This window comes from Equus caballus, chromosome 1 (genome assembly GCF_041296265.1).
Source record: "Equus caballus isolate H_3958 breed thoroughbred chromosome 1, TB-T2T, whole genome shotgun sequence".
In the NCBI taxonomy this organism is placed as follows: Eukaryota; Metazoa; Chordata; class Mammalia; order Perissodactyla; family Equidae; genus Equus; species Equus caballus.
In genome coordinates, this window is record NC_091684.1 from 28,693,313 (window position 1) to 28,707,870 (window position 14,558).

Below are 14,558 nucleotides of genomic sequence, written 5' to 3' on the forward strand. Positions count from 1 at the left end.
ATTTTACGTGCTTCCAACTGAACTACCAAAGGATTTTCTTTGCTGCCTCAAACAGCACTTAGAAAAGATATTTAATTCTCTCCCCAGGTAAAAATATAAAAAACAGAATTTCTTCTTGGCATAGAGAAAACCCTCAGAGCATGTGAAACGAAATTTAACCCCTTCTATTACTTAGAAACCCTCCCCAGAAAGACAAAATTTTAAAAAGCAGAAAGGGAAGGGGTGGGGGGCATATAGTTAGACAAACACCTAGATCAGGCTCAATAAAGTTAAAACAGTAACGCTATCAGGGTAAGGGAAGAAGGAATTCCAGAAATATTTACTTACTGAGCACCTACTACTCATAAGGCATCTTTCAGAGTGCTAAGGATTCAAAGCAAATAAGATATGGAAAGAGCTCTCAGACATACTGTGGAATGAAAAAAAAATTGTAGTATATGACTGTGTGTCACCATCTATGTAAAAACCAACCAATGAACCCATCCTACACAAAATATTAGATTTTTGTTTTTAAAAATTATGCAATATTTGGGGCTGGCCCCGTGGTCGAGTGGTTAAGTTTGCACGCTCCGCTGCAGGCGGCCCAGTGTTTCATTGGTTCGAATCCTGGGCGCGGACATGGCACTGCTCATCAAACCACGCTGAGGCAGCGTCCCATATGCCACAACTAGAAGGACCCACAACGAAGAATATACAACTATGTACTGGGGGGCTTTGGGGAGAAAAAGGAAAAAATAAAATCTTTAAAAAAATAAAAATAAATAAAAAAAATTATGCAATATTTAACATAGAGTAAGATATAAAGAGTAATATAACAGCGAGTACCCAGATTAAGAATAGTGCAACTGGGGGCTGGCCCCGTGGCCGAGTGGTTAAGTTCGCGCACTCCGCTGCAGGCGGCCCAGTGTTTCGTTGGTTCGAATCCTGGGCGCGGACATGGCACTGCTCATCAGGCCACGCTGAGGCAGCGTCCCACATGCCACAACTAGAAGGACCCACAACGAAGAATATACAACTATGTACTGGGGGGCTTTGGGGAGAAAAAGGAAAAAAATAAAATCTTTAAAAAAAAAGAATAGTGCAACTGAAGTCTCTGTGTGTTCCCCCTAACCATATCCTTGTCTTTTCATCCATAGGTCCTAATATTCTAAATCTGATGTTTATTAAACTTTCATGTTACTTTATACTTTTACTTCACTGATATGTATCTTTAAACAGAATATAGTATTATTCTGCATATTTTTATACTTTAAATCACTAATATCATATTGTATGTATTCCTCTACAATTTCTCTTTTCCCTTGACATACTATGTTTGTGAGTCATCCCATGTTGTTAAGTGTACTTAATATATTTTGTACAGGTATATATAGAGATATATAAACAGAGAATCAAAGGTCTGGGCAGATGTACCTCAAACTCAATAACCACAGTTATCTCTAGAGAAGGTACTGTGAAATCAGAGGATACTTTAGCCTTATCTATAATGTTTTAATTTTTTACAAGGAAAATGTATTACTGTACTATCAATATCATAATCAAAAATTAATGATGAAAGAGATGGAATATAATTTCTGCCCTTGAGGCATTTATAGAGTTTAGTGGGGTCTAAAAAAAACTGAGCCAGAGACATAGAGGAAAAAAATGCATCCTGCAGGTAGCTCCATTTGCATATTTTGCACAAGACAGGACCCCAGAAGTACGAAAATCACTACGATAAGGGAAAAAAGAACTGGTACAAATTTTGTCCAGACCCATAACACCTCCCACGATCCACAAGGGAATCCAACATACGACAATATTTATTTGAACGACAATTTAAAGAAACAACTAGGTTAGTCTCAGAAGACTATTTGCTTTCCAAATGCTCTGGGTGCACACAATAATGTTCTCTCCTGAGACGATTCAAAGATGAGAATATACAACAATGTTCTCTTCTGAGGAGGAGGAGGAGAACCAAGAAATAGAAGAAAGATCAACAAATCTGAAACTAATTTAAAGTATCAGAAGAGAAAAAAATAAAATCTCTAGTATCCCTCCTTCCTTAAATTATTTAGATAAGATGGATATGCTCTAGATCTCTGGAAGGATTTTTAAGAAACTGCTAACAGAGGTTGCCTCCAGAGAAAGGAACTGGGGAACTGGGAAACAGGGGTGAGAGGAAGACTTACTTTTCTCTATATATTCTTTTGTACCTTTTGAATTTTGGGTCACATACATATATTACCCTTTCCTTTTATTTAAAATTTAATTAACTGATTTTTAAAAAATGAATAGGCTCTTAGAAAAGTAGTTGTATTAGTCCAAGTATAAATGATTAAGAGAAGAAAAGTTAATTAACATTTACTTCAGTGAATCAGACATTACTTAGCACACGCTAAGCAAAATACTAGGCACAAACAGAATTGTTCCTATCTCCCTACAAGGAATTTATAATCTAGATTAGATAAAACCCATAAATATACACATAAACCCACATATACCTCCAATACATGAGTGACAGTGTCACAGTAGTGAAGCAAAGAAAGTTATTTCTGGTAGAAGGTCCTAGGCAACTGAAAGACAGACAGGATTCAGTCAAAAATATACGGAGAGAACGGCAAGAGGAAAGGCTTACAAGTGGGAAAACTCAGTAGGTATTTAGGGGATCATGATTATTCCAGACTGACTGGAACAATATTTCTAGCGGAGTAATAGGAGGTAAAGTTAGAAAAGCAAGTGGGGAAGGAGGTGGGCACACCATGGAAGGCCTTCAACACATAGTTATTATTCCATATATATACTAAATATCTATCATTGTAGAAAATATTTTGGGGGGCCTGAAAGAGCACACTATAAAATAAGAATACTTAATTTCTCTTTCAAAGAACTAAGAGAATGAGAGAAAACATCCAAACAACACAGAAACAAGTAAACACCACCACAATATTACAAATTGGAAACAAGAAAGCCAATGGGACTAACTGAGATCTAATAGGATCTACAGGCTATTTGGAATGCTTCTTAGGGGAGATAAATGTTGAACTGGGATTCCAACTGATGTAATCAACCTAACAGATCAAAATTCATTAGGCACCAAAAGCTAACAACTTCCTAAGGTAGCACAGATCTAAGCAAAAAATCATTGTCTTAAGCTTCTTTTCTTAGTAAAAAAGAAACATCTAGGGAATGAAGAGGAATTATTTTCAAGGACTATGCAGAGTTGCCTAATCTCCCTCCAGGCCTCTGAGCATTTTGTCTCTGCACCCAGGGAAATCTGTCCTTCATCTTCAGATCCGAAGCTCTGATGAACTACTTGCTGCTTGGCAGCCAATGGCCTAGAACCTCTTGTCACAAGGTCACAAAAGCCCAGAGACCTTATATAAGCACAGCAGAAAAGAACTTAAGGTTTATCTTGTATTAGAAATAATATGAGGAATAACCAAACACACATTAACTAACATCCCCAGCCAGATAAGCCACTGGCCCAGGCACCGAGCAATATATATCCTTTGAAAGCACCTTCTGTCTGTTTAAAGCTAGGTCTATAGCATTCCCCTGGTGCTTTGTAGCATCCCAGTTACTCACCCCAAGGGGATCCAAAGAGAAGGAGTCACTATATCAACTGGCAACTCCCTCTAGATCTAAACAAAAGCAGGAGAAATGGAAATAATTGGATCCTTACTTCATGAAATACCAAAAATTCTATTTCAAATGAAGACTTAAATGTGGAAAAACAAAACTTAAACACTTTTAGAAGACAATATGAAATATTTTTATAATCTCAGTATAGGGGAGAAGCACCTAAAGAGGAAACAAAAAGCAAAACCCATAAAAAAATTGGTAAATTAAACCATGTTAAAATTAAAGACGTTTGGGGCCGGCCTGGTAGAACGGCGGTTAAGTTCGCGCGTTCTACTCTGGTGGCCCCGGGTTCACCGGTTCAGATGCCAGGTACGGACGTGGCACCACTTGGCAAGCCATGCTGTGACAGGCATCCCACATATAAAGTAGAGGAGGATGGGCACGGATGTTAGCTCAGGGCCAGTCTTCCTCAGCAAAAAGAGGAGGATTGGCAGCAGATGTTAGCTCAGGGCTAATCTTCTTCAAAAAAAAAAAACAATTAAATTAAAGACGTTTGTTTGGCATTATCTTGCAAAGTTGAAGAACTTCATAACCTATATCTTGGCAATTCTACTCTTAAGACTATACCTCAGGGAAACTCACAAAAAATTTAGAATAGTGGCAGGAGGGGGAGATGACTAACAAGGGCATACGTGTGCCCTCAGTTTTGGTGATATTCTGTTTTTTAAGCTGGGTGGGGGACACTGATGCACCATATATGTATATATATTCTTTGTATGTATAAAATAGACTATCAAAAGTTCCTTTTTTTTTCAGTTTCTTTCTTTTTTTTCAATTATTTTATTAAGGTCATAATGGTTTATAATATTGTGTAATTTCAGGTGTACATTATTATTTATCAGTTTCTGTATAGACTGCATCATGCTCACCACCAATAGTCTAATTTTTAAAAGTTCCTTCTTTTTAAAGTCATGGCCTTTGCTGTCTCTTTGCCTTTGCACATGCTGTTCCCCTCCTGTTTCAAATATTTTTTCCCACTCTTATCCATCTAGTAAACCCTCATTCTATCCAAAAGTCAATAAGAGAGTCAGAATACCACAGTGATTACAAGAAAAAGCTTCAGAGCCAAGACAGATCTGAGCTCCAGTCCTGACTGCTACTACCTACATGATCCCAGCCCAGTTTCTTAGCATCTCCGAGCCCCATTTACAGTCCTCCATCGCAAAGTGGAGATCATACCTCCTCATCTGTTTATTGTGAGGTCTAAATAAGAAGCCTGTAAAGCACCTAGCACAGTACCAAGAATATTAAAACTCAAAATATGTTAGCTGTTATTATAAAGCCTGCTCTACGAAGTCTTCCCCAGCTAATCCACTGCCCCAGAGAGTATTACTACTCCTTTTTTGTCACCCCATAACACTGTACATAGCTCTATTTAAACACATCTTATACTGATTGATTAATCAAAGATTGGCCCTAAGGTAACATCTGTTGCCAATCTTCTTTTTTTCTTCTTCTTCTTTTCCCCAAAGCCCCCCAGTACATAGTTGTATACTGTACTTGTAGGTCCTTCTGGTTCTGCTATGTGGGACACCCCCTCAGCATGGCTTGATGAGCAGTGCTAGGTCCCCACCCAGGATCTGAACCGGGAAAACCCCAGGCCACAAAGCAGAGCACAAGAAACTTAACCACTCAGCCACAGGGCTGGCCCCCTTATACTGATTTATAATTATTTAGTCTGTCTCTCCCAGAGCCTATGAGAATCTTAGGAACAGACTATGAGTTATTCACCTTTTTATCCCCAATGTCTGACACATAGTAAGAAAAATGATAAATAAATACTGAATGAAAAAATGAATAAATGAATGAACTAACATCAAAACTGACTTCAATAGTAGGGCAGCTCACATCCACCTCTTGTGAGAAAATGACTTCCTAGAAGACAAGAACTCTAAGCCAGGCAGGCAAACCTGTTTCCTGCATTGCATCTTATTATTTGTTTCTCTACCAGAAGTTACAAACCTTCCATACAGGCCACCCTACAGACAAAAAGAAACCACACTTACCCACCAGCCAAATCATAATGCTTTAACGCTTCTGTTTTCACATCTATCTTCCTGAAGTCTCATGTGCTATTTGCATGTTCATATGTCTTCTGTGAAATATATAATTCTTTATGTAATTGTCAATTCTTCATATATGTGTAGTATATACGTCTTATTTTCTTTGGTTCTAAATAGCTGATATTAGTACACCATTGTTTAAGTTATTTTTTCTTAATGGCTTTTAAAAGCTGTCCTAATCCAGTTAGAAATTAGATTCTCCAAAGTCAAAGAACCAAAACTTATTTTTTTTCTTTCTCATGGTGCTTTGATGTCTAGTACAGAGCTGTGCAAACCAAGAAAACTCTGATAGACTTTCTGAGAGGGTAGAAGGTACCAGGGAGCTGAATGACCCTCAGCTGGCCCTTCTAAGGTTTATCTTTGCTCAATCTCTCAAACAGAGCAGCACTAAAGATGCAGAGCTTACAAGATTTCCAGAGCTGGCCAATGAAAACACCATAGTTCTGAGCTTTACTGAAAGAATTGACAAGAATTACTGAACAAGTGAACAACTTACTGGGCTCAAGAAACTTACTCAAAGGGTGGAGGTAAAAGAAAGTCAAACCAGGAAAAAAGTTGGTGCCCTGACAGAGTATAACTGGCAAGTCCTCCCGAACCCCATAATCAGGCAACCAGTGTCCCTCAGCTGTGCCTTGGCAGCTCCTCCCTCTGTGGAGATTCTGAGTCTATCCCAAGAACTATATGTAAGGTGACCACTGAGATATGTCCAAAGATGTCCCTTCTGCCAGCTTGGAGATGAAAAACGAAACAAGGCTTCTCTCTCTCACTCATCTTTGAACCACTCAGGACATCCAAGGTGACACATGGCCAAGTAGGACAAAAATAAAAACTTGGTCTGTATGATTATACACAGAGAACTGCAGTGATTAAGTCTCATGAGGGCTGCCCATCGTGTACATCAGGGGTCACCATCCACTATCATGGGGTAGAACCCAGTCTACAGACATATTTTGTTCTGCCTGCAAAAGGATTTTTAATTTTTTATTTTTTTGAGGAAGATTAGCCCTGAGTTAACTACTGCCAACCCTCCTCTTTTTGCTGAGGAAGACTGGCCCTGAGCTAACATCCATGACCATCTTCCTCTACTTTATACATGGGACGCCTACCACAGCATGGCGTGCCAAGCGGTGCCATGTCCGCACCCGGGATCCGAACTGGCGAACCCTAGGCCACCGAGAAGTGGAACGTGCGAACTTAACCGCTGCGCCACCGGACCAGGGCCCCTGCAAAAGGTTTTAAAAAAAAAATTTAACTAGTTGCTAACAATTTAAAACAATGATCTCAACAAAAGCAAAAATAAATAAGTGGGACTACATCATACTAAAAAGCTTCTGCACAGCAAAGGAAACCATCAACAAAATGAAAAAGCAACCTACTGAATCAGAGAAAATATCTGCAAATTATATATCTGATAAGAGGCTAATATCCCATATAAAGAACTCATACAACTCAACAGCAAAAAAACCCAATAATCCGATTAAAAAATGGGCAGATCTGAATACACATTTTTCCAAAGAAAACATACCGAAGGCCAACAGGTACATAAAAAGATACTCAACATCATTAATCATTAGGGAAAGGTAAATCAAAACCACAATAACATATCATTTCACACCTGTTAGAACAGATATTATCAGAAAGACAAGAAATAACAAGCATTGGAGAGGATGTAGAGAGAAGGGAACCCTTGTGGGAATGTAGATTGGTGCAGCCACTATGGAAAACAGTACAGAGGTTCCTCAAAAAATTAAAAATAGAACTACCAAATGATCCAACAATTCCACTTTTAGGTATTTATCCAAAGAAAATGAAAAGACTAACTCGAAAAGATAAATGCACCCACATGTTCACTGCAGCATTATTTACAATAGCCAAGATATAGAAACAACCTAAGTGTCCATCAACAGATGAATGGACAAAGAAATTGTGGCATTTGTATACAATGGAATATTATTCAGCCATAAAAAAGAATGAAATCTTGCCATTTGCAACAACACAGATGGACCTTGAGGGCATTCTGCTAAGTGAAATAAGACAGAGAAAGACAAATAGCATATGATCTCTCTTATATGTGGAATCCAAAAGCAACAACAAGCTCATAGATTCAGAGAACAGATTGGTAGTTGCCAGAGGTAGGGAGAGAAACGGGTGGAGGGTGTCAAAATGTAAAACCACCACCACCACCACAATGATCTGAATTTCCAGTTTCTCCTGAAAAATAAGACTAGTTATATGGGCCCACATTCCAGGACACTACATCCTAATATAGTCCCACCTGGCTCACTTCACTCATTTACATTGCCTACATGATACTCAGGCATTTGAGCTTGTAATCCCTGGTTTACATGATGGCAACAAAGCACTACTTTCATGATCACTTCCACTACAGTTGGGGTCCCAAATCACCACAATGCTCTATTATATTTTCATTTAATTAAACAACTGCTGTTGAACATCCTGAAATATATAAAAGCTAAATAGCTACTAACTACATTTACACAACTCGTCCAGCCTGATGGTAAATGAGGGTAAAATAAACTTCTCCTCTCTTCTACTCAATTCCACCATTACCCCAATAGCAGAATCATTCTAATTAGTCACACTAAACCACAGGGACAGACTGTGATCAATCAACAGAAGTGGCATACAAAGGCTAGGATGATCCTTCCAGTGAGTACTGTATAAATACAGTGGGTCTCCTCAAAAGCAGGAGCTGTGTCTTCTTCCTCTCCAGCTGCCCTCACTAGCCAGTCTAAGTACCCTATCAATGAAGTTATTATCTAAAAGTGGCAATCATCCTGCCTTCTGAAAGACAGGGAAGTGAAATAATAGTGGAACTCTGAGAACTGGGAGTTCAACTGGGATTGGTGCCCAGCTACTCATGAGGAGATGTGTCTACAACCTGAGTTCTCACTGTGGCAATGAACATCACTGTCGAGACTGGAATGTACTATCTCTCTATAGGCACCTTTAAAAGAAGCTCAAATAGAAGTCTTTTTTTTTTTTTAAGATTTTATTTTTCTTTTTTCTCCAAAAGCCCCCTGGTACATAGTTGTGTATTTTTAGTTGTGGGTCCTTCTAGTTGTGGCATGTGGGATGCCGCCCCAGCATGGCTTGACCAGCGGTGCCAGGTCCACGCCCAGGATCTGAACCGGCAAAACCCTGGGCCCCGGAAGCAGAGTGCGCACACTTAACCACTCGGCCACGCGGCCGGCCCCTCAAATACAAGTCTTGAAGGAAGAACAAATTTTCTGATTTGGGGTGGGGCTGGGGGTGAAGAACTATTCCTATCTAGAAAATGACTTTTTAAGTAAAGAAAGGGAAAATCAGGGCCGGCCCATGGCCAAGTGGTTAAGTTTGCGCACTCCACCTCGGCAGCCCAGGGTTTCGCCTGTTCGGATCCTGGGCATGGACATGGCACCGTTGGTCAGGCCATGCTGAGGCGGCATCCCACATGCCACAACTAGAAGGACCCACAACTAAAATATACGACTATGTACTGGAGGGACTTGGGGAGAAAAAGCAGAAAAAAAAAGGGAAAATCTTTGATGCCTGTCACCTCTAGGTCCAACTGAAAAGATGCTGGATTGGTTACACTCTCTACCCAAAGACTAGATTGCCTATTATGCAAAGCATATCAACTCAACAGGGCATATCAATCCAGATGAGTAAGGCAAGCCCAACCTGGGTAGTTCCTGGGCTGACTATATCATTTCATTAGCCACTTTCAACTACTTTTTTGGAAATTCTGCAACTTAGATCAGCAAATCAAAATGCAAATCATTTCCTGTACCATTTCCATCCCACTTATTTTAAATCAATAAATACAAACAATAAATACTATTCCCACCAACGCACACAAGCACACAATTTCAGGAGGACGGAGGGCATTAGACAGGATGAAAGTGAGTTTAGTCACTCTAGATTCTAGATAGTTTTCCCTTCTAACACAATGAGGTTTTGATCCCCCTCATTACTACCTCACCATGCAAAAGTCCTGACTGCCAGGGCCAGAACCAGGCTGCAAGTCAGGATCACATACTAAGGCTAATCCTAGGTATAGATAACATTTACTGAGCGTCCACTACATGCTGAAAGGCATTAAGTTGATACTGCTTTATCCCTACTACATGCTCTAACTAGGCCACTGTACATACAGGCTATGCTTTTAAGAAGTACATAAACTGAGCAATCTCAAAACAGACCTTTCCTTTTGTATCCTCCTCAGGGCCCAGAGCAGTGCCTTGTGTACCTGAATTAAAGGAATATAAATTTCTAAGTTGTGCATTTAAAAACACTATCTATACTATCCTTCATTTCTAAAGGCACTCTTTACCCTTGGGAGACTTTTATAGCTTTACAATACAGCTATACAGTTTATCAAACGTCATTGCAGTGCCATAAACTACACTCTTTGGAGTTACGTTCCATCATTCACTCTGCTGCCCTAACTCTATCACTTTTAAATTGGCTGAACATCTCTCATGACTCTTTTTATCCACTCAAAATAATAAGGCAACAGTACCAAACTTCACCAGTATTCAAATCCCTCTCTGCTGTCAGCCAAATATGTCATTAATAAAGTGGCTTCCTTGCGACTGAACCTCAGCTTCTTAGGCCAAGTGAAGAGAAGACCTGGGGGAAAGATGTCAAGGAGAACATACACCGGAAGAGAATATCTTCTCAGGCTCAAAAGATAAATCCAGCGTTGACATACAGACCCAGACTGGCAGTTGAACTGCCCTGTAAGAGGACAGCCTTCTCAGAGCCCAGGTCCCCACACCTCTTCTCACTGCCTGAGTCTAGGTTCATCATCCAGTATTAACGAAGCAGTTCAGTTGCATTAATGAGGCAATCACACGGAAGTGGATGCTGTACGGAATCTGGAGAGAGTCTCACATCTAAGGTCTAAAAATCAACCCTGAACAGTCTTTAGATTTGCTTTCAGATTTTGAGGACTGGGCTCTTTAGGATGCAGAAAGCTCCGGAACAGAGGAGCTGCAGGCTAGAATAAGCCTGGGAAGTCAGGAAGAAGGATTCGGGCACCCGCAAGGAATCAGAAGTCAGAGGTGAAGTCGTCCCCCTCCTGCGGTAGGGGCCTGACCTTTGCCCCGTGCACGCCTCCCAGTTTCCTCCCACAACAATCTCTCCCCCGTCTTATTCGTGCCCCTGCGTGCTTAACCCATCCCGGCTCGTCCAACTTAAGGGCCCTCCTCCCCTTATTCCCCATTGCGATGTCAGGGCGGCCTCACGACACTGGAACTCTAAGAGACTTGGCTGACCTGTCAGCGGATCCAAAATGGCGGGGCCTAGTCCCAGGACCGGCAGCCGCTGCTCATGTCCGGCCGGGGCCCCGAAGGCGTCTCCGAGAGGCTCTCCCGGCTCTGGTGGCAGATGGGAGAAGGGAAGGAGCTTGTTTCCTGGAAGTTAAGGCCGAAGTCAAGGACGACACAGTCGGCCGAGAGGAGTCGGCCGGAACGGGCGGTGGAGCCGGCTACTTTCCCTGTCAGCTCACTGACGTGGTAACTAGCCTCAGTCTAGCCCGCTGCCTGGTAACTGCGCGAGCCCTGCATGCAGAGCCAATCATAGCTTTGCATCGTGAAAAGTGGCATTCCAGCTATCCAATCGAAGACAGGAAGTTGGCTTCGGGAGGCGGGTAGTGCCTGAAGAGGCGAGATTGCAAGGAAAGCAAAGGGTAGACAGGGAACAACCAACAGATGCGAGAACTCTCTGAGTGACAGTTATGAAAGCCAGTAAAAAATGAGAAATCGTGCTGGGCGGTTGGAGAGGTGGAGTTAGGTAGAGTTCGGTTGCAGTGCGCGGGTGGGCAGTGGCTGCTGTGCATTATGGGGAGGAAAGCATCGATTTGCAGGAAAGGGGGCGGGGTCCGTTTTGAGAGCCTGAGCGGGCGACCCCCTAATCCCGTCGTCACTCCCTGTGAAAGTCAGGTGGGCCAATACCATGCTCCTTGAGGGATCACTTCCTTTCGAGGTAGCTCTGGGTTCCCTCCATCCTAGGACCAGTCCCGCAATCTATTCCAACCTCCCTCCCAGTTCCCGCTTCCCTCCCTCCCGCCCCCGCCTGTCTGTCTGCCCTCTTTGTCTTCTCATGGATGTGTCTGTCCCATTCCAACTCTGTTTCTGTGTCTTGTGCCCCATTCCAAGATCCAGAGATAGAGAAAATGAGAGGTGGCAGAAACCTTGGATATCTAATTCAGGTCTCCTCATTTTACGGAGGAGGAAACTGAGTCCCAAAGTGGAAAGATGGCCCCCACGTTCGCATAGCTACTTAATGGCAGAGCAGAGACAAACCCAGGTATCCTCAGCCCCAGTCCAGCTCTGTTTTTCACTGCTCCTTGATACTTATGCTTTAGTCTATCAGGCTGCGACTCCTAGCTCTGGCCCTCATACTAAGCCTTGAATACTCTTTACCTACCTGGAAAAAAGATAATCACCTAAGTTAGTCCACATCACCAGTGACAGGAAACTGGAGCCTTTCCTGTTTGCCTTAGAAATGCTAAGAGGCCTGAGGGCTAGATGCCCACCCCAGTCTTCACTCTCCCGCCCCCAGCTGCCTCTCCCCTTGCAAGAGATGATAGAGGCTAGGATATTTAGAATTACCTGGAAGTGAGAGTAAGTAGGAAGAAGACAGGAGGATGGCTTTTCTCCTTGCAGATTGAATGGTGGAATTCCCAACCTGCATGCTGGAATAGAGCCCAGGTTTCTCTACATACCTGGAGAGACTGCTGGGAGGCAGTGAAAAAAGATACAAACTCTCTCCCCATTTCCTCCCATTTATGGATGAACCAAGTCCAGGGAAGCTCCACACCTAACCCCATAGGAATGTGGTCTCAAAACCAGACATCTAAAGACTATCCGTGTATCTGGATCCTCTAGTTTGAAGAACCCATCAGACCTGACCTCAGACCTGAAGAACTCCTCAACAGCTCCCTGCACATGCACATTGGGCTCCTGGTCTCTGGGTCAGGGTGAAGATCTTGCTTCTTTCACCCAAAGAGAGTCAGGGGAAGAGGCTACAACCACTACAGCACCTCCTTCCACACTACCTCTGAGCCATTGTCCACCTTTATTTGAAAACAGACTTGGTTTCCTGGACCTGTCTGAGGTCCTGGATAGCCAGTTGCAAAATCCACTAAGTGGGCCCAAACTTCCTATTCCCCCATCTCCACTCCCACATACCTCCAGAAATTAATCAACCTAAAAGCATGAATGGAATTGTGTGTTAGAGATGAGGAGGAGAGAGATGACAATGCTCTAACCTCTCCTAATCTCCACCATCTTACCAGGCAGAATATCTCCCTTTTAGATTTCAGTATTGAGTTTCTACATTATGCCTAGGAATAGAAAGATGAGGAAGACATAGTCCTTGCCCTCCTAAATCTTACCATCCTAGAGGACAACACGTAAGCTGATCTCTTCAGTATGGTGGGTGGGTAATAGAGGATACGCACAGAAGAGTTTTAGGAGCAAGAGGCTAGATATCTGGCTAACCTGGGAGTTCAGGAAAGGCTTTCCAGAGAAAATGAGGCCTGAGAGGAGCTTAGAAGGGTGAGTAGGAATTGGCAAGATGAAGACTGATTGGAAATATATTACTGTCAGAAGAAAGGCCAGAGGTGTGCAGGAAACCACTAGGAAATTGGAGATTAAGACAGGGTCAGGTCCTGGAAGTCTTGTATGCCAGGCAAGGGTGCTTGGCTTTTATCCTGAAGGCAATCAGGAGTCATTGAAGGGTTTTAAGCGGAGACATGACTGGTCAGATTTACCTTAGGAACATATCGTGTGATAGGGCTTAGGGTCCTCAGGGGCACCAAGCAACCCAGCCCAAGTCCATATGTCCCTGGGGGATGTCTGTCCTATCCCTTGCAACTTCCCAACTAGCAAGCACCAAGGCCACACCTTGCCCACAGAACTGAACCTGGTGTCACCAAAGAGAAGCTAGCCCTGTTAAGACTGGGAGAGTACAGCCTGGGCAAGCCAAGAGTGCAGACTGACAGGCGAACTGCCCAGGCCTCTGAGGAGCGCCCAGCCTAAGCCCTGAGATCTAGCAAGAGTCTCCTTTAATTTGGGGGGTAGGCGGAGGTAGGGGAATGATAGTTACTTGTCCAAGGTCACTCAGTGATGGTGCGGTTGGTGGCAGGATTAGAATGCTGCTTTGGTTTGTCTCATTACAAACTCTGCTCTCTCCACGAAGCCACCTTTCTTGGAGGAGAGGAAAAAAGGAGGGAGGAGGCCGGAGATAGCTGAGAAGAGGAAGAGAGAAAGATGTGAGGAAAAAGGAGGAGAGAGAAAGAAAATTTAGTCTTTCAAAGAGGCAGAGGAGGGAGGAGAGGGACAAACAGCAGGAGCAAAGCAGTGGAGGAGAAAAAAGAGGAAAGAAAGGCGAGACGTGGGAGGATTGGAGCAGAGACAAAAGGGCGGAGACAGACAGCGACAAGTGGAGAAAATCGCCGAAACTTGAGCAGCGACCGAGTCTGAGAGCTGAAACTCGGCGGCCTCTCCTGGCCCATGCGCCCTCCCACCTGGCACCCCGGCATCCCTATCCACGGCACCGCTCCACTTCGTTCGGGGTGGCAGCCCGGCCCCACCTTGCCGCCGGCGGGCCCCGGCTCCGTGGGGCTACCCGGCGCACTCCACGCTCGCCCGCTTCGCTCTGCCAAAGCTTTCCTGCTCGAGCGCAGTTTCAGCCACGTGGGGATGGGCGTGGCCCAGTTGACGAGGAGTGCCTCCGATTGGCCAGGGGGCGGGGTTCCAGGCAGTGCGCCGGCTGGACCCCTCCCCCGAAGGCGGGGCCTAAAGATTCACAGCTGGAAAGGGTGGAGCACGGGCTCCGCAGCTGGAAGGGGGCGGGGCT

At 43.5% G+C, this 14,558-nt stretch overlaps 1 protein-coding gene across 50 annotated transcripts in view; it reads right to left on the reverse strand.

Moving 5' to 3' along the window:
• GBF1 (golgi brefeldin A resistant guanine nucleotide exchange factor 1) overlaps positions 1-14,558 on the reverse strand; it is a 126,553-nt gene that overhangs the window by 101,740 nt on the left and 10,255 nt on the right. For 12 of the 50 annotated variants that reach the window (XM_070222178.1, XM_070222163.1, XM_070222172.1 and 9 more), the window contains exon 1: positions 10,970-11,245. The exons of 17 other annotated variants lie outside the window; for them this stretch is intronic. Coding sequence is in view for 11 of the 33 variants with exons in the window: in XM_070222110.1 (XP_070078211.1) it covers positions 6,794-6,801 (8 nt within the window). In the remaining 22 variants the exon portion in view is untranslated. Of the gene's footprint in view, positions 1-3,567; positions 3,619-6,793; positions 6,911-10,969; positions 11,378-14,558 lie in introns of those variants that run through there. 21 more of the 50 variants (XM_070222130.1, XM_070222102.1, XM_070222091.1 and 18 more) reach the window with 9 other exon arrangements.